Source organism: Ambystoma mexicanum, chromosome 8 (genome assembly GCF_040938575.1).
Source record: "Ambystoma mexicanum isolate Mex_15411 chromosome 8, UKY_AmexF1_1, whole genome shotgun sequence".
NCBI classification, from domain to species: Eukaryota; Metazoa; Chordata; class Amphibia; order Caudata; family Ambystomatidae; genus Ambystoma; species Ambystoma mexicanum.
The window spans coordinates 727,627,948-727,651,378 of NC_090929.1; the positions used below are offsets into that span (position 1 = coordinate 727,627,948).

The 23,431-nt window shown below is 45.1% G+C and overlaps 1 protein-coding gene across 4 annotated transcripts in view; it reads left to right on the forward strand.

The window, feature by feature from the left end:
- Nucleotides 1-20,577, forward strand: part of FAM149B1 (family with sequence similarity 149 member B1) — a 1,843,046-nt gene extending 1,822,469 nt beyond the window's left edge. For all 4 annotated transcript variants that reach the window (XM_069610541.1, XM_069610540.1, XM_069610539.1 and 1 more), the window contains one exon: nt 18,776-20,577. In XM_069610541.1, coding sequence (XP_069466642.1) covers nt 18,776-18,849 — 74 coding nt within the window. In that variant the 3' untranslated portion in view covers nt 18,850-20,577. The remainder of the gene's footprint in view (nt 1-18,775) is intronic.
- Nucleotides 20,578-23,431: the final 2,854 nt, after the last annotated feature.

The following is a 23,431-nucleotide window of genomic DNA, read 5'->3' on the forward strand; positions in this document are numbered from 1 at the left end:
ATATTGCCCTTCAGAAAAGGGTAAAGGTGAATTGTAAGGCACCTGAAACAAGTCCAGCAGTAAATAAGAACCTCACCAAGAATTACAGGCCTACGAGTAGGGATCCAGACTACTTATGAAAAAACACCCTACACCAGAGAGCCTGGTAGTTCAGTCGGTGACATCTACATCTAAGCAAGCTGCATACGCAACCATACCACCAGACAGGGACGATAAGAAAGTTTTCTCTGCCGGGAGCATGGCTCTAAAATCTCCAAATGCCACTGTCGCTTTAGCTAAATTTACAATCACCCTGTGGGACTGTATAGCCATGGCAGCTGAGCACATTCCCGAAAGAGATGGCTTCCTGAATATTATAAGAGACGGAAAAGAGGCCATGTGTGAGTCTCTTCAGTCAGGACTGGACATTGCTGACAGCATCAGCAGAGCCATGGTGGCGAGCAAAGTGATGAGCAGATTTGCGTGGTTGAGGAAGTCTGGATTTGCACAGAATGTGCAGTCTAGGCTCCTCAGCATGCCCTTTGATGGCACTCAGTTGTTTGGCAGCAAGGCTGACGAAAGCCTAGAAAAGTTGAAGACCGCAAATGCGGTAGCCAAATCCCTTGGTGCTGCTATGAGACGGCCACAACCATCTCACCCCAGTAAATCATCTTGGAGGGGTAGGTCCGTTTGTTTCTACTCCTCAGAAGAGTGAGACGATTGGCCAGTTAAAGGGGCCAAAGAAGCTTCCCTCGTGGTGGACGATGGAGGTGTGTCAAGTCTGCCTAAGCAACGGCGGCTTTATCTGTCGCTGCTTCAGCTGCCTCAAAGCCTCTCGGAGCTCTTAACCCACAAGACCCCGGTGGGAGGCAGACTCTCACAACATCTGCAAGAATGGCGGGGTATTACTGGGTGTTGGAAACAGTGGCCCAGGGCTACTGCCTCCTATTTTTAAGATGACCTCAGGACCATCCACCAGGGAGCCACTCGTTTAAAGTTCTGGATCTGTTTCTTGTGCAGGAAATGTTGAGCCTGCTAGAGAAAGGTGCAATAGAACCAGTACCTGTCACAGAGAGGAACAAAGGTGGTACTCTCCTTATTCCCAAGAAGGACGGAGGATTGAGACCCATCTTGGACTTGAGATGCTTGAACAAGTTCCTCCGGAAGGACACGTACAGGATGGTCACACTTTCTCAGATCCTTCAGGCCCTCCAGCTACAGGATTGAATGGTGTCATTGGACGTTCAGGATGCTTATTTTCATGTGCCAATCCATCACAAGCACAGAAAGTACCTAAGGTTTGCCGTTGGCGGTTCTCATTATCAGTTTCGAGTACTGCCATTCGGGCTGACCTCCGCCCGAGGGTTTTCACCAAGTTGATAGTGATGGTGGCAGCGAGTCTCAGTAGAGGGGGGGATTCACATCTACCCCTACCTGGATGATCATCTGATCAGGACTCCTTCTCCAGACAGGCCATGAAACATCTCAGCATCACCTGCCACTCTCTCCACAGATTGGTCTTCTCCCTCAACTTCAAGAAGTCCCACATGATACCATTCCAAAGACTCGAGTTCATCAGAGCAGTGCTTGATGCATCCTTTGGAAAAACCTCACAAACCAAGGTGAGGGCTCAACACATTTATGCAGATGGTCACCAAATTACAGAGTGTCCAGCGTCTTCCGGCCTTTCAATTTTCGAGGTTGCTCGGCCTATTGGCATCATGAATTGTCCTGGTGCCAGAGGATCGCCTGAGGATGAGAACCCTCCAATGAGCCCTCAGGACCCAGTGGTCTCAGTTCTTGGGCAAGATGTCAGATTTGCTCCAGGTTCCGAGCAGGGTCGCACACAATCTCCTTTGGTGGGTCTGAGAGGACAACATTCTGAAGGGATAACCTTTTTATCAACCATGGCCGCAGATGACAGTAGTTGCAGACGACTCACTCACCGGGTGGGGAGTCATGCCAATGATCTGTCAGTCAGCGGTCGTTGGTCTCCATCGGAATCCAAGCTACACATCAACCTTTTGGAGCTGAGGCCAATCAGACTAGTGCCGAAGGCCTTTCTGCCCTGTGTGCAGGGAAATAATGTCCTGAAAATGATTAACAACACAGTGGCCATGTACTACCCCAACAAGAGAGGAGTTGTAGGGTCACTACCATTGCAGCTGTGGTTCTGGGCAATTCAAGAAGAAATCTCCCTGTCAACAGTTCATCTAGCTGGAGAGGAGAGCACGGCGGCGGGCGCTCTGAGCAGGCAGAGAACAGTCTCCAAAGAGTGGGAACTAGCTCAGGAAGTCCTTCAAGAGATTTTCTCCCTTTGGGAAACCCCTCAAGTAGATCTGTGTTTGACCAGTACCAACCAAAAATGCAAACTGTTATGCTCCAGGGAATTTCCCCCAAGAGGAGCTCTTGGGGAAGTGTTCATAGTGCACTCAGAGTGTCCACTCCTGTACGCGTTTCCTCCAATCCCCATCATTCCTCACATGATCAGGACCTTGAGAAAGTTCAGGAAATCTGTGATTCTAATTGCTCCGGATTGGGCCAGGATGACGTGGTACCCGGACCGTCTGGACATGTCCATCTGCCCTCCAATATGTCTTCCGCAAAGAGGGGTCCTTCTCTCGCAACAGTTGGGGCTGGTTCTCCATCCAGAGATCAAGACACTCAACCTTAATGCATGGTTTCTGAGAAGTTGAGATATAAGGATTGGGACCTCCCGGATGATCCAATGGAGATTTTCCAGCAACTAAATCCTTGTAACGCTGCCATTGCAATACATTCTGCAGCTGGTGCAGAGATAAGAATATGGACCCTTTGCAGCGCAGTAAACCTATGGTGCTGTCTTTCTTACTACACTTGGCAAATCTGGGGCTGCAGATTGGAACCATTAAAGGATACTTGGCGGCGCTTTCAATTTTTAAGCGCATGTCGGAAGAGGTATCCTTCTTCAAGATGCCGTTGGTGATAACATTTCTAAAGGGGCTCACTAACGTGTTCCCTCTTTCTCTATTTCAAGTTCCAGTTTGGGACCTCAATCTGGTACTAAAACTCCTTATGTGCACTCCTTTTGAGCCACTCAATTCGTGACCATTAAGATTATTAACTTTTAAGACCATCTTATTAGTTACATTAACATCAACCCGCAGGGTGAGCGAGCTACAGGCTTTATATAGTAAACCACAGTTAACCTTTTTTAAGGACAAGGTAGTTATCAAAGTCAAGCCAACCTTTCTTCTGAAAATTGTGTCGGACTTTCACATATCTCAGAAAATTGTGTTACCATCATTTTATCCGCCTCCACATCCTGCCAAGTATGAGGAAAGGCTGCATAGGGTAGATCCAAGACGGGCACTTAGCTTTTACAGCTCATGACTGGACAAGATACTTCAAGATGACCAGCTTTTTGTGGGGTACACTGGTCACAGGTTGGGACTAGCAGTCACACAACAAACATTATCCAGATGGACCATATTGGGCATTACTGAATGCTACAGATTGGCTGGAAAAGATCCTCCAGATGGGCTGAGGGCCCATTCCACAAGGGACATAGCAACATCTTCTGCTTTACAAAGAAGGGTGCAGATACATGATATTTGTGCTGCAGCCACATGGTGTATTATATATACTTTCACAAAATATTACTGTCTGGAGTCTTACGTTCTGTCCATGACAAATCTTAATGACAAATCTGAAAATTCTTACTCCCTCCTCCAAAACTGATACTCCTTTGGAAGTCTATCTAAAGATGAGGAATACATGGGAGGACACAATCCATTTAAAGAACAAGTTACTTACCCCTGGTAACGTTCTTCCGACTGGATGTTCCTCCCACGTATTCCAGATCTCCCCTCCCACCCTACCCCGCTGTAGAATGTCTGTCCATTACACACCTTACACTCTTTCAAGGTCTTATACTGCCTTGGTGCTCTGATGTCGGTAATTATGTAAGAAGAAGGTGTAAAAGCATTACTGAAGCTGAAGGGCGCTGCACGTGTTATATATACCAATGATGACATCAGCCTCGAGACGCAGGCCCTCGAGGTACATCAAGTCAACCGTATCAATGCACAGCGCCGTCTGCCGTAAAAAAAAAAATCAGAAGCAACAGAAGCTGGAGAGAAAGATATCTAAAGATGAGGAATACGTGGGAGGAACATCCAGTTAAAAGAAAGTTACCAGGAATAAGTAACTTGTCCTTCGCCAGGTACTGCTCGCTAATCTATGCAGAGCATGTGATCTAGGCAGATCCACAAGCCTCAGAAGGCATACATTACTCACCGTAATGGAATTTCTGATGCTTGTATCTGCATAGATTCACATGCGCCCACCCTTCCTCCCCTCCTGGAGTCGAAGGTGCATAGATGTGTTCTCTATCTTTACCTTTCTGCTTACCTATCTTATACTCGTGCTACACTTCATGCACCCTCATGTCAGAAACAAAACTATCTGAGGGACCTCGATGCGTGACGGACCATGGGCATAGTAGACATCACACTAGGGATAATTATTACGAACACGCCCAGTTGACATTCCTTTTAGGGTTTCAAAAAACAAATCATGTAATACTCTGCAACTACCACTAGATGTCGGAGTATGCATAGCATGAGAATCTAAGCAGATACAAGCATCAGAAATACGATTACGTGGCATTAGTAAAATCACAACAAAGGCTTTGAGGATCAGAGATTCATCGGGAGATCCCAAGGACAAGTCCAGCGGGGAAAGAGCAGTGCTAGGCATAATGAGTAGAAGGTTGCTAAAAAGGTTCACCACAGCAACACGGGTACTCTATGGAGCGTTCCGATGTGAGATCAAAAGACATGCGTCACAGCACCAAAAGAACACTGCTAGTGAGAATCACTACAATGCTTCCCCAGTTTACGAAATGCTGCAGAATTCGGTTTTGGCAAAGAAAAAATAGACGGCAAGCACTGAAACCGTAGGGCATGCAGATCTGAACAAGGGTGCACAATTGCATGTAATTTGAAGAGTTTGAAAACAGCCTGGGGAACAGAGGTGCAGCACCCATGTTGGCCGGCGAAATCGCATATGAAAGCGGAAAGCAGTGCAAGTTTGAAACTGCCACTATACTAAATTATGGTGCCTTTTCATGGCAAGATTTGTAAGGATCAAAAATGACATTACTTGGATGTTTCAAAAATCGCTCCCCACTGAACGCTGAAGAATTGTAGGAATTAGGATTACTATTGCGTAAATTAAACTTAATTCTGCTTTTTAGGTTTCAATCCATTTTTGTAGATGAAAAATCCAGATGATTAGAACGGCATCTTGTTTGAGTTCTTTTCATTGTGTTACATTATTTAAATAACTTTCTGTCGTTGTTGCATATCAATATTAATGTATTTTCTTAAGCCGATAGGAAGTCAGAAGAAGTTTTCTTCTACTTTAATTAACCGGCCTTACAACTAATTCAAAGGCCATTTTTTTCAAAACTCACAAAATTAATGAAACTGGAAGAAAAAAAATTACCTACATTTTCAAACACATATAGGGGGTCATTTCGAGGTTGGTGCTAAGGGAAAACAATTCCGGTAAAGGATTACCGGCATCACTTACCGCTACGGGCGGTCTGACCAGCCAGACCGCTATTAGCGGCATCGTAAAGTACGGTGCCGCTAATAGCGGCATGGGCACGGGCCATCATTCCGGCAATAGCGGCATGCCGTAAACTGGAGGAGATCACAAGTGAAGCGGACATGCAAATACCGGCTTCATGAAGGCGTTAAAAGTGCTTACTGGCATGCCATAAATACCGGCATCTCCGACCTACCATAAAATGCCTTGAGCAGTGTTCCCAACTGCCACAGGTGCACACAATCAGCACAGGTGGAGGCAATGGAGTCTGGCCCAGTACAAAAGGAGCACACCCACACACCACACCCCCTCCCACACCAAGATGATTCCAATAGTAGTAGCATTAGTGAAGCTGGAGGACATGCTTGCATTGCCTCAACATCAACAACAACAACAGCCGGCACCACAGAGGAGACACAGGAGGAGAAGGAGAGCGAGACAGGCCCAGCATGCCCCACCAGTGCAGCCACCGTTACCACACAGGCAGCCTCCAATCCTTCGCATCAGAGCCAGTCCTTTCAACCTAACCCCTGAGCAGATACAACTCTGTACCGGGACACCATCACCACCATTGTGGACCTGATACACGATAACATTGTCAGCCTCATTGAAATACGCACTGCCATCCCCCCTCTACTGAAGGTAGTGTCTGTGCTCCAATTCCTTGCCAGAGGCACCTACCAGCACACAGTGGGGCACATGCATGGTATATCTCAATCCTTATTTTCTCGGATTCTGAAACAAGTGCTGGATGCCCTCCTCAAGCACACAAGGGACTACATATCGCTACCACGGACTCCCCAGAAGATATTTGATACAAAAGTTGGCTTCCATGCACTGGCAGGCATGCCAAATTGTGTAGGTGCCCTCAACTGCACCCACGTGGAGTTGGTGGTCCCGGAAGCCCTGGAGGTGGTGTACCACAACCGCAAGCAGTACCACTCCATCAATGTGCAGATGGTATGCGACGCCAGCAAGATCATCACACATTGTTGTGCCCAATATGCCAGATCAACTCATGACTCTATGGTTCTGCGGAACTCCACGCTACATGGAGCGACATGCTTGACGGCGTGCTTGCTTCTTCGTAAGTTCCAGGACTGGCACATGGCATTGAAATGGGGGGAGAGATGCACACACCACCAAGGTGTTGATGTTACTGCACAATGTGCACATCACCGAATACTGTGCCCCAAAGCCTCACAAACGGTACATGACACCCAAATCCCATATGCATGAAGTAAGGTCGACACCTATCACTACATGGCTAACAGGAAACCATCCCACAACACGTGCACCACTCATCAGCCACCCTCACCTTCAGTAACGCCATCCAGCACCATGCAGTGCATATGCACTATGTTGCTGTCTCCAGCATATCACCACACAGGACAAGCATCCCAGTGCATCAAACTGAACCAACTAGGGAATCCACTGTCTGTCACAGGGCCGCCACAACCACAGGAGTGCTGCATGTAACCATGGGAATGATCCGCGCTGATTGCCCAGACTACTGCCAACGCTCCCTCTAAGTAAATCTCACACAACACCTCACAAATTTCACACTAACACAGCTTTATGTGTACAGGATGCATGAGCTACAAGACGGCAGATCACACCGTGTATCATCTTGAAGATGCAACCCACACCATTAGTCCATGGCACAAGACACATTGAGGGACAGAAAATGGCGTAAATACATCCAGGGACATGTGCATGTGGAAAACGATAATCTGGAGGCATGTGTGACTAGTACAGCTGTCCATCATGAATATACTAACATTTACCTTTTATTGCCTCCCATGCAGGTGATAGTGGCTATCCCTTGAAGCCTTGGCTCCTCACCCCTGTCCGAAACCCAAAGAACAGGCAGGAGGAGGACTACAATCGTTCCCATACTCGTACCTGTGTGGTCATCGAGCAGACCTTTGGCTTTTGAAGGCACGATTTCGCTGCTTCAGCCGGTCGGGTGGGGGCACTCCTCTACAGGCATGAGAAGGTGGCCAAGATCATCATGGCATGTGTCATGCTGCACAATCTGTGTATCCACCGGAACGTGCCCCTGACATTGAACTGCTACCACCTGGTGATGATGAAGGGGATGAAGAAGATGTGGCGGGACATCATCGTGGTGCCAATGCACAGGAGGGACGTGCTGTGTGCCAGTCAGTGATTGCACAATATTTCTGACACACATGGCAGCAGAGGGTGACATGATAGTTGGACAGAGGGCACTGGGTGTGGGGGTACATGTACACTATGCAATGTGTATGAATAAAAGACACATGCGCAATGATGAATGTCCACTCAGGTCTTGCTTTTCACACAACGGGTGTATTAAATCTAACAATGTTAACGAAAGTGAAAAAACCCTCTAACACCCTCGGCCCCCACCCCTTCCCCCCACACATTCATCCCCCTCCCCCCCACACACCCTCAACCCCCTCCCGCTCCCCCCACAACTCCCCCACAAACCCTCACACCCTCCCCCACACATCTCCCCCACACATGTCCCATCAGGTGTCCAATGCCTACATGAGGCTGCCCTGACTTTCAATTGGCACTCCCTTGTCCAGCTGGTGGCATGTCTTGGCGGCGCAGGGTACATGCCGACCTGCGGAGCGGGCTCATTTGGGTCGAACTGGAGGATGGAGTGGCCGCCTGCTGGGATTGGGTAGCGGGATGCCCTGCCACTATGCGGCCTAAGACCTGGCGGAGGGCCGAGACCACCTCGCAGAGGCGGCTGGTTTTGTCTGCAAACGAGTTGGCCATGGAGGCAGTGTTGTCCGTGATAGGCCTGCCTAGAGAGGCGAAATTCTCACGCCACTCCTGTCTGGCCAGTCTGTTGTCCTCGACAAACTGCCACACAAGGGCAGTAAGCTGTTCCGACCGCTGCGGCCCTGCAGGTGCACCTGTGGATGTTGTTGGTCCCTGGCTGTCCTGCTCATCCTCCCTACTTGTCAAAATGGGACTGAGGTGCCCCTCCATCTGCTCCTGACCAGAGTGCTCCGGGGTGGTGGCGTGCTCTGTATCGAGGGCCGATATTTGTGGGAATGCCGGTGGACTTGGCATACAGACCACATCTGATACATCGTCCTCAACGGGCACCCATATATCATCCAGTGGGTCCTCCATAACCAGGGGTGCTGTGGCTGCCACCTCCCCAGCCAAACTGGACTCCCCTGAATGTGGTGCTTCGGCCTCTATGGGCCTTGGCGGCACCAGTGTTATGGCTACCTGGGGTGTCTTGCCTGTTGGTGCATGGCGGCCCCTGGGTTGTCCCCTCGAGGTCGAAGGGCGGTTGGCATCATCCTGGGACCTCTTCCGGGGTGTGATCTGTACAGGGGTTGCGTCCTGCCCATCGCTGTCATGGTCAGAGCCTGTGGGGGTCGAAGAGAGGGACGGCATGAGTGCTATTTTGATAGGCATCATACATACATTTGGACAATTGATCATCCACTAAATTGGGTGTTCTAGGCATTTGTGTTTGGATGAGCATGTTATTTGATACATGGGTGGATTATGCAGGCATACGTTGGCGTCACTCATGTTGGCCAAGAGCAACGCTATCTGACATGCATAGTATTTTGGCCCTGCACGCTGTGTGACTCATGGCATTTACATATTTGTGTGGCATGCGTCAGGTACGGCATTGCCTTGTAGCAGACATCTGCATGTGTCTGTGATGCGTCCGGCTACTTTGCTGGGAGTGTGTGTGTGTTGGACCATGGCTTGACTATTTGGACTGACATATTGGTTGACTTTCATCAGACTTCGCATTACAATGTTTTCTTAGGACACTCACCTCCATCGCCCGATGTTGTGGCGCCACACTCCATCTCACCAACATCTACTATCCCCTCCATTGCTATCATGCTGGCGCCGATGTCCTCCCATGGGGTGAGCTTGATTGGTGAGCTGGAACCTCCTCCTGTTCCCATTGCCTGGCTCCGGTTCACTGACAGAATGTTTCGAACTCAGTCGCAGGTCATCCCAGCGCTTGCGACAGTCTTTGATTGAGCGTGGGGTGTTCCCAACAGCACTGACCTTCTGAGCAACAAGTGCCCATATCTCCTTTTTCTTCAGTACTGCCTCCCTCTTCATGTTATTGGAGAATACTATGCCAGCATGCTCCTGCAGTGCGTCAACCAGCATCTGCAGCTCATCCTCATTAAATCTTGCTTTCCGCTGGCGGCAGCTCCCTTCTTCAGGGCCTTTGGCATAGTGGTGTATTAGGAGGGTCTTTTCGCAACAACAGCAGAGTCCAAAGGGTTCTGTGTGGTGAGGATGGCAATGGATTGTGTTTTTAAAGATGGCCGCCGTGCTCTTTCCCGTTCCTGTACGATGATGCTACTTCCGGTTCCGCTTATTAGCGGTGACCACTAATAACGGTCACCGCTAATGCCGCATTGGACCTGGTTGGTAGTGCTATCTGCGCTGTGCTTGATGCCGCGAAGGGCATTTAAGGTGCCTTTTACGGCATGGCGTAAAGCTTGTGCCCGCGAAGTCGTAATAGTCCTCTATTAGCGGACTGATGACTACCCGGGCACGCTATTTACGCCATGCCGGTAAGGACTGTTACTTACCTCCTAACTCTGTATGAGGCCCATAGTCTTGTAAAGACATTTGAAATAAAATGCAGTGATATTTTCAGTTAAATTCATGAATTTAATACAGCACGCTGCAAAATCTTTAATGTGTCTGCATGATCCAAAACTCAAAATGCTTTCTTTTGCTTCCATGCTAGAATGGCCCCAGAATGTACCTACTTGAAGAACAACGCCCACCTGGGCCTTGTTTGGTGCATGCATGCTCGCATTGATGCTGTGCATGCTGAATTACAATCAGAAACAAGCTCAACAGCAATGCAGCGTGTGACACTGAGACTTGCAGCATTAACCCATTATACTCACTACAAGTGTAGGGTACATTTATACATAAACTGTATCATGACATGGTTCTGACAAATACATTCTGGCACTTGACATTGGAAAATTAATGAATAAGCGTGATACACTTGTCTAATATAGATAATTGCTTCTTTGCCCTTGGTTCCCTGGAGACGATGAGCCCAGCCAACCCCACAGGTATCCAGTGATGTTAACAAATACAAAATAACACATTTTTAGCAAAACTTTAATACTGAAAAGCACCGAATTTGTATTAAACCTAAATATATATATATATGGGTTGGAGTAAGGGATTTAAAAAGGGTGGGGAGAGGGTTGGGGTTATAATCATTGCAAAACAGGGGACTTTGGGGGGGACACACCCTCCCCCCAAAAGAAAATATCAATATGTTTTCGGTATTTAAGTTTTGTTAAAGTTTTCATTATAACATTTTTAGTTAACGCCACATGGTACCAACCCCACGTGATGGAAGCAGAGTTCTTTGCTGATCCACCTATTTTTGTGGAAATAAACACTTGTTATCCTTGCAAGAGTTTCTTGGGCCTTTTTCCCTAGCGGGTTGTATTTTTTCACGGTGTGGGCGTTTAGGGGCGTACTATCAAATCTGGCATGGTCGGTAAGAGAGAAAGGAAGTCAACCAGTCCAGTGGCAGGTCCAAGATGCCAAGGGTATCACAGAGCCGGTTTACAAGGGTGGGATGATTGACCGTATCAAAGGCAGAGGAAAGGTCAAAAAGGATAAGAACGGAAGGAGAGTTGGAAGGAGAGTTCCTTCATATCACCATGAGGCAATGTATCAAAAGCTAAAAATAGCAGTTCACCCCGGCGGCTAATGATAATCAGATCCCATGTATATTGTCCTACGTCAGTGCTTATACCGCTGCCCTAGGCATCACAGAACAATTGTCCTATCATCCTGTGTTAACTTAGCATGATGTCTAACTGACCCATACTTCCTTTTTTCAAAATACAATCCCTTCCTCCAAAGTTTTATCTTCCCACAGGCTTGTTTTTTGCTGACACATCAGAAGGCATAAATGACAACATACGTTATGAAACAGCAGCTTCCTGAGTCACAGTATTACGTCAGAGGCTGCAAAAAGCCAGCGGGGACAAGAAGGGCCTCCGTTGGATATTCGCCAGGCCATGACCCTTTTTCTTTAAGGACTGCAGCACAGACCCGCCAGGGTGTAAGATTGCGGGGATAATGGTGCATGCTGTTGGTGTCGCACTCCTGCTTCTGTCTCCTGTTCCTGGCCCAGGAGGCCTCTGTTGGATTTTCACTAGGCCACACCCCCTTTTGTATAAGGACTGCAGCACAGCCCCGCCAGGGTGTAAACCCATGGGACCAAGGGTACGGGGTGTTGGCGTCCTGCTGGGGTTGTTAGCGGACCGGCAAGGCCCGGTTGGTAGACCCATCCACCCCTTCATCTAAGGGAGAAGCAAGGTGAGAGCATTTAAGATGGTGCTTAGCGATGGTGTGGTTTGTGGCCCACTTTTGAACTGGGGAGGTTGCCAGACCACGTGAGACTCTAATCGCCCACATCACTGGAAGACTTACCATGGATCCCCCCCCGCCTCCTTTCCCCCATTGTATCTCTGTAAGTCTGCGCTCCTATACAACCTGCAGTCAGAACCAGAGCCCAAATCCAAATGCAAAATCTTGGCAATGCGAAGAAAGGGGGGGGGGGGGCTTTTTTTTTTTTAGCCACAACACCAGTTGTGCTATCGACACTACTGACACTGCCAGAGGAACTGACAGGGCTCTGATCTCCCTCGGGGACACCAACTTTGTTCTGGGGGTTGGGGGGAGTCCAGGGAGTCATCATGTGAGGAGATAAAGCTGTTCTTTCAACTTTATTGGGGCAGCACCCCCCCGACAAATGAGATCCGCTAATTCCTGGGGTCTACCCCCGCTGCACTGAATGAGAGAACATCCCCTCCAGGAGTCTGTCATGGGGTTGAACTTCCCAGTCACGTGACAGCCCTCCTGCAGGGGGCTTGGAGGGTGGTCTCTCTAGTATGAACCAAGGAGGTTAAGCCTCTGCCGGGATTTCAGACGTTTTGCTCTCGGCCATTTCACCTGGTTCTGGAACTGAGGGTGCCTGTGAACCGCCTGCTCTCCCGTTCACATCCGCTGTGGCGCTTGCCCTTTATACATCCACCCAGCCGTTCTTCTGTGGGTTTATGCTTGGCCCCCAGCCCCTGCTTTCCAGTACGTATTGGGCCCCATTCTCGTCCATCCTTTACCAGTCCCTGCACCCCCTGTTTTGGATCAAATGGACATGGAGCCCGATGGAGCAAACAAGGACAAGCTCTCGCTGAGCCCTAGCTGCAGCACCTGGAATGAGAACATGTTAACTCTCTCGGGGACCAGTTCCTTTCTCTGCTTAACCCCTTTTAGGGCCCCCAAGCCCATCACCCATGGTAACCAGTCTGCCCCTGTCCTATCATACAGGGAGCTCATACTACTGTTGTTCTTGTGGTGGGTGCTTGTCGAATTGGAAGCCATAAAGAAACTACTGTTAGTCCTGATTGAAGCCCGGGGGAGGGAGGCGAGGGCACGCTGGGGGCCGGGGGGGCCTGCAAGCACTTCTTATGTTATTAAGGGGCCACATCCTGTCATCTTTTGAATAGTCCCCTGTGCAATGAATGCTCCCACACTGTTTAGCCAGCCTCAGTCTGAGCAGTTGCCACCTCCCTTGTTAGCCAGGGAACATTCAACCCTGTGCACTAGGCCCATTAAGCCGGGAGTCCGTCCCCCACCTATTTCGAGAACTAAGTGCCCCAGGGGGGAGGGAAATAGTACCCACAGTGCTCATAGTGCACACAGTTATCGACTAAGGGTGTGCACGCCCAAGCATCATGTACACAGTGAGCAAAGAAACACCATAGTCTAACTCCACAAGGTACCTAAGCTGCCCCCTGGCTGGCACAAACCAAGGGATGCCCTTTCAAATAAATACCTCCAATGGCTCCGCACTGTTGGGAATTGTGCCTTTGTGGCCCGGGAAGCTATGGTGGGCTGTTTTAGAATGCCTAGTGAGGGCGAATATCTCGCCAATTCTGTTAAACTGGTCTTCAGGAACGAGCAAATGACCTGGGAAGTTCTGGGCCCAATGGACAGGTCCCCAATAGTGGGATAGCAATTAGCACAAAGCACTATCTGGGCTTTGCTGGCCCCCCTTGAACTGTCCCAAATAATAATGTCTTATCTGGAGCGTATTTTATACGCCTGGGGAAAGATCTCCTGGGAACTAATTTGGCCTAAGGCATACATAGCTGGGAATGCAGTCTTATGCTTTTTCTTAACCCAAACTCCTTCCTATATTGGAAATGATGCCCAACTGTATTTATTATTGTTTATATATGTATATGACAACAAATTGCTTTCATGGTTTTTACAGCCAAATAAAGTAATGTTTAAAATAGCTGAGGCCCCTCTGGCCGGTTAAAGATGTATCTGATTACATTATTTGTCTGCGCAGGTGTTTACACAGCTGTCCTTGAACATCGCAGAGCAAGACAGGCTTTGGCCAATTCTGCCCCATGCCTCCGTTTTTGCAAAGCCACCCCTCACCCAGCATGCTTAGAGATCCCTGCTCTGTTCATAACACCAACATCTAGAATGCACTTATTACACAAGCCTATAACCGTTATACTCTAAACATTGTTAAACCAGGGCATTTATAAACAGCCAACTTGTTCAGAGTTACCAAAGGCCTGTGTCTCAGGACCCCGAATCATTTCATGTTTTGGGACAGACTGCTGCAGGCTTCCTTCAGAAAATGGCAAAAAAAGCCCCCTCTTGCTGTAGAGATGTACAGCGGGTTGACTCAGAACTCGCCAATAAAAATTATAAAAGTACATCGGACAAGAAGTAACACAATTTATTCTGCGTCCAGTCACAGCTGGGGAAGCAAGATTCATACAGAACAGAACTGCATGAAAGGCACTGTCAAAGAAACGCCTCTAAACCAAAAGGTTTTATAACATTAGGAACTAATTAACATCAAAATATGCTGTAACGTTCGGCCTTTCACCCATGGGTGGTTGTTTGGCAGGATCACATCATTCCCCTATAGAGGGACATACATAATCTTAAAATGATTGGGCCCCGCAAGCCTTACCACAACATCCTTGCCCCCCTACGCCCTGTGACGTCACAGTCCATCCCTCGATTCCCACATGATGGTGCCAATTAATTGTAACATTTGAGATGACTAGCAGATCTTTATTCAACTGCCTCCGGTCAACTCCATTCGCTTTACATAGGAATGCATTCTATCATGACACTGTCAGAGCATTGAACCACACTCAAGTTACCATTTTAAAGTTGCATTTTAGGAACTCTTTGGCTTTCTTCCCAGGCTAATATGTATTAGGGGGCAATTTGAAACCTGATGGGATTTTTTAAACCGTCAGTGGACCAGCTTCATAAATGAATATGCTGTATTATAAAATGGTTGAGCATTCATTGTTTTTCAATGGGACCCGTAAACTCTGCTTCCTGACCTCAAAAGTAACAAAAGGCTGTTTGCTTCCTACCACACAATTCTGGGAACGTGTAATTTTGCAACGTGCTTCTAGTTTCAGCAGCCACTAAGCAAGTTAATGAAATTTGAGCTGGTTTCTAAAATGCATGAGTGGAGGCCTGCTTACAGCACCTCAAACGAACGTTAAATCTTTCATACCTCCCTGTAACATTATAGCCTACCTGTTAACTATAAACACAATTTATTAAAGGTATTCTTCCTAAAACACACGTTTTAAAGGGCATTCTCTAGCCTAGTGTGTGGCTATCAACAAAGCCCCCTCAATCCTGCAGCTGTTATGTTTCTGCCTTTTTACCATGCTGAACTTTTTACCACAAAGTCGCCCTGTGTGCCCCAATTCTATACTTTGATAATTAAATTGCCACAAGCCTGGCTTTAAATGGTCGAGCAGTTTATAAATTCTATTGTGCTTTTACTGGTTCCAAGTACAAAAGAATATTCTTTTTTTTTTACAAAAGCAAGCCACACTTCCAGATGTAGAACATTTTCCAAACACACAACATAGTTTTAAGAATAGTTTCTGTTGGGTGTTCATAAAACAGTTGAATCCTTTAAAAAAGTGTTTACCAAGTACCCTGGGGAAGGATTCAACTTCTCCAGCAGCAAAAACAACTATGCATCTATTAGAAGATTGTGTCAAGCCGTAGCACAGATACAGGAGAAAATGTGCCATTTCATATTCCCCACATCATGGGTAAAAATCACAAGTTTTAAAACGTTGCTTGGGTGCGTAGCAGTGTTTATCAGTTTGTGTCCTAGAAAATGAATTCTACTTTTCTTTTGGAATGTTCATAGCACAGCTTCTACCACTTGTTTGCCCGACTGGTGTTTTGTGTCCTGCAAGAGAAAGGATTGGGTCGTTAGAGGTTGGCAATTGGATGCCATTGTTTTGCTAAAATCGTGGTGCAGCCTGAATCTGTGAAATCATGCCTGCTTTAAGCTTCAGCAGAGAGAGAGCGAGAGATCTCAGGATCATTGTGTTGCTTCATGGGGGTGGCCCCAGAAGCATCAGGGTTCATATCAAGTTTATATAAAATGTAAGCAGTCCCTTTAAGGATCTGCGGCTATTCACCCACTCATCCCATTCCTTTATTATTTTTTGGGTGCGATCTATGTATACACCATGATGATGGTCTAGTTCAGTTTATATAAAAAGTATATAAATATAAATATCAATGTATATAAAATATATATCAAAATGTATATAAACTTTATATAAAAAAATGATGGAGGCCCTTAGCATATTTATATAAAATGTATGTAAAGGTATATTACATTTATATCAGAGGTGAGACGAAGGAAAAGGGTCATGGTTACTGGCGGTAAAAGGGGTGGGGTCACCTGTCAAATTTAACATTGACATAAAAGGTACACCCTTCTACTACTCTCATGGTATCGCACATAGACATGACGGAAATGTGGAATTGTCACAGCTGGGCAAACTGAAAACATCATAGCTCTTAGATTCTGGGCGTAATCCTTTTTTCTTTTTTTTTTAACCTTTTCTCAAACTGTGGTGCTGTCCTTGATCCTCCATTAGATCCTGGTGCATTGTGAATTGTGCTTTACAAAGTCTCATTTTTGTGTCATGATATAGATACAAATGTGCTGTAAAAGGCCACTCGGTCTGCTCGCTCTGTGCAATACAGCTATTAGTTTGACAGAATTGTCCAGCGCTTCTCTTGATTCCCAGTCCAGCCCTTCTGTCTCTGTACCTTTTGGGGCTCCCCAAAGCTTTGTTCTTGTTCCCATGTTATTCAACTGTATATGAAATTGCCGAGGGATCTGGTATGGTTGCTGAGCATCTCCACGAGTGTCCAGCCCACAAAGAACTGGAACTTCGAACTAGAGACATTCAGTTTCTGAGGCATTGTCTGAGGGAGATTGAGGAATGTATGTTGCAGCACTGCATTAAGATAATTTTGTCAATTCAGCTCCTGCCCATTAAATCATGTGTACGTTAGCTAGTCTTGTAGTGAGGGGACCCCCATCTCGGTCCGATGTGCAAGCATGATGAGGGTCTCGCCAGGGCTCACAACTTGCAAAGACAAGCAATTGGCAAGTCATCTAATTTCAAACATTTCTGATTGAGGACATTTTGTACCCTTATTAGTTTGGGCTGTTAGCCGCAACTGTTGCATTAGAGTACAAATAGGGGGAAATGGCATATGAGGAGGGACACACAGCATGTAGGTATTGTTTGGTTATTTGCCCACCCAGTTCCTGCCCCTCCCCACCCAAAACACCTCCTCATGGGAGCTCACTTTATTCAAGCCTTACCATCAAACGTTGCACTCGAAGTGGCTGCCAGTGTGTTTTCAAATCAGTCTTCTGAGAGTTAATGTCTTAATTGGAACTTTGAACCTGCTGCTGGTGTGATAAAATATCTTCACCAAGTCTGCCTCCAGCCACTCGATCTATAAGCACTATGCATGTTCTTCACGGAAGTCCTGTTAAAAAAAAAAAAGCATTGGCAAAGCCAACAGTTTTGGCTTGTGTATAATTATTAGGCATTTGCCAGGCACTGCTATTAGATGCCCAGGTGCTTGCATCATTTTGCACCTGCTACCATCAATGACCAGTTAATACCACTACGGCAGTGCATGGCAAGTGCCTTTCCCATGCCTATACAAAAGCCCAAACTGTTGGCATTGCCAATGCTTGTTTCTTGTTCTGGGTTGAACACCGTTTCTTGTCCAATTCTATTGAGTTCGGTTGCACTTTAAAATCCTTTGCCTTACCATTCACATCAGCGGCACAACACCATTGAGCTGACCTAGATTGAGCTTCTCCCCACCCCCGGGCTGACCTACAGAGCCGTGGCCAGACGGATCAGGACACAGATGTTAAACAGCACCTTGGCTTCCCTGTTAACAAAGGCCCTGCAATTACTACCGTAAAGCATTTCACTGTTAACACCTGCATTCATATGCATACATTTTTAGGCAATTGAAATCCTGATGTGGGGTTAGCACTTCAATACCAAGGGAGTGATTGGTAGGATAGAGAGGGGACAGGAGATCGATCATTCTCACAGCAGTCCTTAAGTGGGTGCTTTCAGAATTAAAATAGTGTTAACTGCCTGTAACATTGACGCTGTACTAGAATACACTCATTAGAATGTGTAAAGAAGATGCTCCCTCACAAATAAGTTTGCCCCCCCTCTACTGTCTCGGAAGTTAGCACCTCTCCCAACATTTGAAGCATTAGGCCCCCCCTCTCCCTAAAAATGTAGGTTTCGTTGTGCCCCTGCTTCACATTCATTTACGTTTGAGAGGCTAGCCAAATCATCTTTGGAGATGAGAGGTATGACGCAATTTATATTGGAAACCCCGGTTTTTAAATAACCTTATATTCTCTTTCACCCATCTTATCTTCAAATCCAGTTCCAAAGGTCTCCAAGTAATGCTGCGAATTGAGCATTGTTTGTTCTGTTTGCAAAGCCTTAGAAACAAGGTTCCTGACTTCTGCCTTTCAGAAAGCTAGCTATATCGCTTTTGTTTGTTGTATAATTGCATGAGTGGTTCTTCGTTTACACTCTGTGTTGTCTCACGTGTTTATATGTTTGCAAATAAATACATAATAACTGTGACTCTTGAATTTTGGTAGAATTGTCATGACCAAATAATACATGCTTAATAGCTCACTATCAGCAAATAGTATATTTTGCTACATGTTTTAACATCTACATTTGTTTAGACATTATTTTTGTTTTTTTTTAATCTTTCCGTTTAGGTCCTCCATTGCATGGTTCTGTAAAATCTCACAGTCGGGGTGGACCGCTCACAAGAAGCCGACCAGGCATTTAGGCTTGACTGGGAAAATCTGAATTCCAGATGCAGTGAGCAAGCCACAGCCCCATGGGAATGACTACAGAGCTATGAGAATGACTACAGAGCTACATGCAGAACAATGGAAAACGTGTTAATAGTGTGGAATGTAAAATAGTTTTTTTCTAGCGCAGAGCCTTATTTTTGTACTTAATCCTTCAAGGAAAATATGATGGCTGCCAAAGACTTTGGGAGATGTATTGGTATTTCTTCAAACCAAGCTTTATTCATCCAGTGGGTCTTCACACAACCCTAGCAGATGTATACAAATAATTATTTACTAATAAGGTTATTTTTCTTCATGGTAAGTTTGTTATTGCTTTGTTAGTCTGACTGGCTTTCACCAAGTAATTTCTTGTAAATGCCTTTGGCTTTCAACTCCTCTTTGATATATTAATCATATGTGCGATCTGAAATTTTATTTTAAAAGGAAGGACTGTGCAATCATGCCAAATATAAGAAGAGGTTATGGCATGTCGCATTAGCGGTGCATTGAAGGAATTTCTGTCAAGAAAATTAGGAAAGCCCAACACCCATTTGCTTAGCAGCTCTATTCTGTATAAAGCTGTTTGATTGTAGCTTTTGAAAAGCCCTGATAAACGATTGCCACATACATTATCTTTTCTTAGGGTAATCATTAGTCATTTGTAAATGCTGTCAACGTATTCATTTATTGTCCTATGGACAACAGAAGGTGCATACAGTGTTAGGCGAAGTAAGTGCACTTGTAATGCCAAGTGCATTGTGGGAGTTCCGGTCTGAGCTATACCCATAAATGAGTGCAACTTTGTTGTATAAGGAATTTTCAGTATTTACTGAAATAGTCAGCAGGCAACCCTTGGTGCACGAGGTTAAACAAGACATGTACATGATCTGCTCACGTTGATGTGTTGGATAAGGGGCATGGGAGATCAGTTAGTAAAATAACTTGATTGACCAGACACAAAAGAAACTTAGTAGAACACTCTTCTCGGGAATAGGGCATTCCGATTGACTTCCTATGTCGACTTCCTATGTCATGTTCCTTGTCTTATGCATTTTGCCTCTTAAGGTACTTTCATAAGATGCTAAGTATATGTCTTACAATACAAACCAAATCATAAGGAACTATGCTTAATATAGCACAAGGCTGTCCTATATTCTACAATATATACAACCTACTACAACTTTTAAAGGTGACTTAGTCCTGTTTTCTTGTGAATTGTGGATACTTCTCAGGAAGAACTTTTGTGTCTCTGGACTGAGGTAAAATAATTCACCAATGCTTCTACTTAAAATAAAAGGCAAATGTACAGTATCACTTAAATTAACATCAAATTAATGTTTGTATATATGCTTGCGGCTCCTTCCCTGGGTTTCATGTCCTCTCCCTATCGTTGCATTTGTTAACCACTTGATATTCTCTGACCAACAAATTCAGACTCCCAAAAACAAACAACCAAAGTTTTTTTTAATGCTTGCTTACTTTCGTATTTACTGAACATATTTTTTTCAGGACCAGGAAACATTTTATATATACAAATTAAAATACATATCAGGACAGGTGAATAAGACAGTTTTCTTCTAAAAAACTAAAGTAACATCCCCTCAGATCTTTAAAAAAATCAATTCACAGATATGAATGTCTCAGACTTGTAGCTATAAAGCCACCTTGTGAATTTGTTTAATGTATTTTATGTAAGAATAAACAAATGTGTAAAGATTGTATTTTTCGGATCAGTTTTTAAAAACAAATCGGCCTGTGAATTTGTTTCCCTCTTTCTTTCTATTCCTCCATAGTTTCACAGAAAACGAGGTTAGATTACAAGTCCTGTTATATCAACACACTACATGCAGAGTGTTTCTCCCACTGTCTATGCCACATCGAATGTGGGCCATAGGGTAAAGGCGGACCTCCTGGAGTGGGAGCATACATTTGAGAGAAGTGTGACGTATGACCTCTCAACTACGCTTACAATCGCTGCCTCTGGCCAGTCCCACAAAGGCAGCTAAGAGCAAAGCATCCCACTTCTCCCCCATGCACCACCTGAACATATGGAAACCTATTAAACGGCGTGGGTATCTGGCCATTTGATGGCACTGCCTGCTTAATAAGGTGAATTCCGAGGTAAATATTGCCAATTACTGGCTAACAGTGTGTGCACTTGCTGTCTGTTACCAGTTAATTGTATGAGCACTTGTGTAAATGATGGTAGTACCTTACAAATTATGTGCATTTGATCGCAGTGCCCGACACATGGTATGTATGATCATGATTATGGCAATTGTTGCCTAAGATGTACCATGGAAAAATTGGGAACACCCGTCAAAAGGTATTGGCACTTACTAGTAATTGGTGTGAGCACCTCTGCATATTATGGCATTTCCTTACATATAGTAGAAGAATCTAGGAATATGATGGCAATAGCTAGTACATGGTAGCAGTGCCTGGGCAAATAATAGCAGCAACTTAAAAATTATTTGAGTGCCTATGCACCTAATGGCAATTCATCACAAAAATATGGTTGCCGGTTAATGAGGTGGTAGCTATCAGAATTATTGCGAAAGTAAATGTTCTTTTAGCCAAGGTACACCCTCTGATTTAACACTCCTTTGTATACAATTCCACCTCACAATTCTGGGTTGAGAAACGGGCTGTATTCAAGTTAACACTCCATTTTATTTAATGAAAAACTTCAGTTAAAGGTTGCCCCCCAAGACTTATTTTGGTGCTGGGGGAAGTAATCATGGTGACTTACACACATAAGCAGCTTCTCTTCAATAGGAAATCAACCTGGCTGTAAATGTATAATTCTCACAAATTCTATAACCACACACAATTAAATATATCTATATGTAGACCTTAATTTGTGAGCACCACAATGCAATTTAGTCTTTACATGGCACTTGTCAGATAATATAGGTTACACTTTCACTACATATGTTTAGCATAAATCAATTTGCATTTATTTTCTCCAGTATCAATGACAAGTATTGGTATCAGAGAACCGTTACACAGAAAATGACACATTAAACAGAGAAACACTTTTCTGAAAGGGCAACAACTGATCCTCCAATTCCCTTAGATGATTTGGGTGTATCTAATTAAGGGTCTTTTACTTCAACACAATATCATAGGCAAGACTTCACTGTTCATTTAGAATTGCATCATTCTCGCTGTAAATGGAAGGTATTCTGCTAAGATCCCTTTAATCCAAATAGGTCTCTTTTTAAATGGGTCATCTTTCACAGTTCTTGATTTATACACTCTGTTAGGCTATGGCGCATTGGCCACCGGTACACAGTCCCAGTTGTTGACTATACCTGTGAAAACACGGGTTAGATTGACATGGCTCTGATTTTAAAGACACTGTGCTGCGCAGAAATGGATTTTTGTTCTACACAGAAACCGATCTCACTTGGCTTTGAACACAGTGAGGAAGAAAGTTGCATTTCACACAGAAATGCTAAGGCATTCTATTTGGAATCAGTTGCATCTTAATTGCTCCCCCTCCCATTTCCACTCATTCCAGGGACTAAGCAGAGAGATGGTTCTAAAAGACATTTACCTAATCGCATTGGGGTTTTTGATACTCACTTTTAGATCATTATTTAAGTCCCAGAGCTAGCATGGACCCTCACAGCTGCCAGGTAATCTTCCTCTTCTGCTAGGCTGCTGTCTGATTTATCCACCTCTGGGAAATCAGTTCTGCTTCAGGGAAATCAGATCTCACTCAGGGTGAAATCTGCTTCAGGCTTCCTCTTGACAAGGACCATGTTCTCTTCCCAACTCCAGATGTTACCCCAGCTCAGCGCTCCCCTAGTTAGACGGATATTCTCCTTTCTTCCCCATTCAGAACCCTGGAGCCCCCTCAATTTCTGTGGTTTGGAAATTAAATAGGCTCTCAGTTTCCCAGTGTCATATTCACATCACAATTTATGACCTGCAAAATCTTCCCACTGGCTTGCTTACCAGGTTGACACTCACCACACCTTAATTTCATCGGTTGATTATATTTTGGATATGTGACAGGGATGATAAATTATATTTAAATTAATTTTATGCGAGGCAGAGATCAGAGTTGAAATTTTAAGTGCATTGGTTACCTTTCAATCTTCAATGTTCTAAAACCCAGAGCTACCCACCATTTGACTAACTCTGTAAAAACTGTATTTAAGATGATTTTCTTTTTCTTCAAGCCCTGAGCACATTCATCTTTTGTTGTACTAAGCTCCATCTATTCCTTTGATTTCTGGGTATGGGCTGCTTCTCCAGGTGGTAAATGTATAATCTCCTGGGGCCCTGTATCGCCCCTCTAGGTCTTATTCTTCTTATGCGATTGGAACTAAGATGTACATTGTATTAAGCATACTGAAGAACCAGCAAAAAACAAGTATTGTTTAAACCACAATTGCAACACTTTCATTACCATCTATCAATATGCCACATTCCTAATGTTAAATACACCCACTTATGTCTGTTATGATTTAACTTGCAGGTCTGCTTGTATTTAGATTTGTTCATTGACATTTTACAACAGGGATCAAACATTGTGACAGAAAAATGTTAAACTGTGCAATG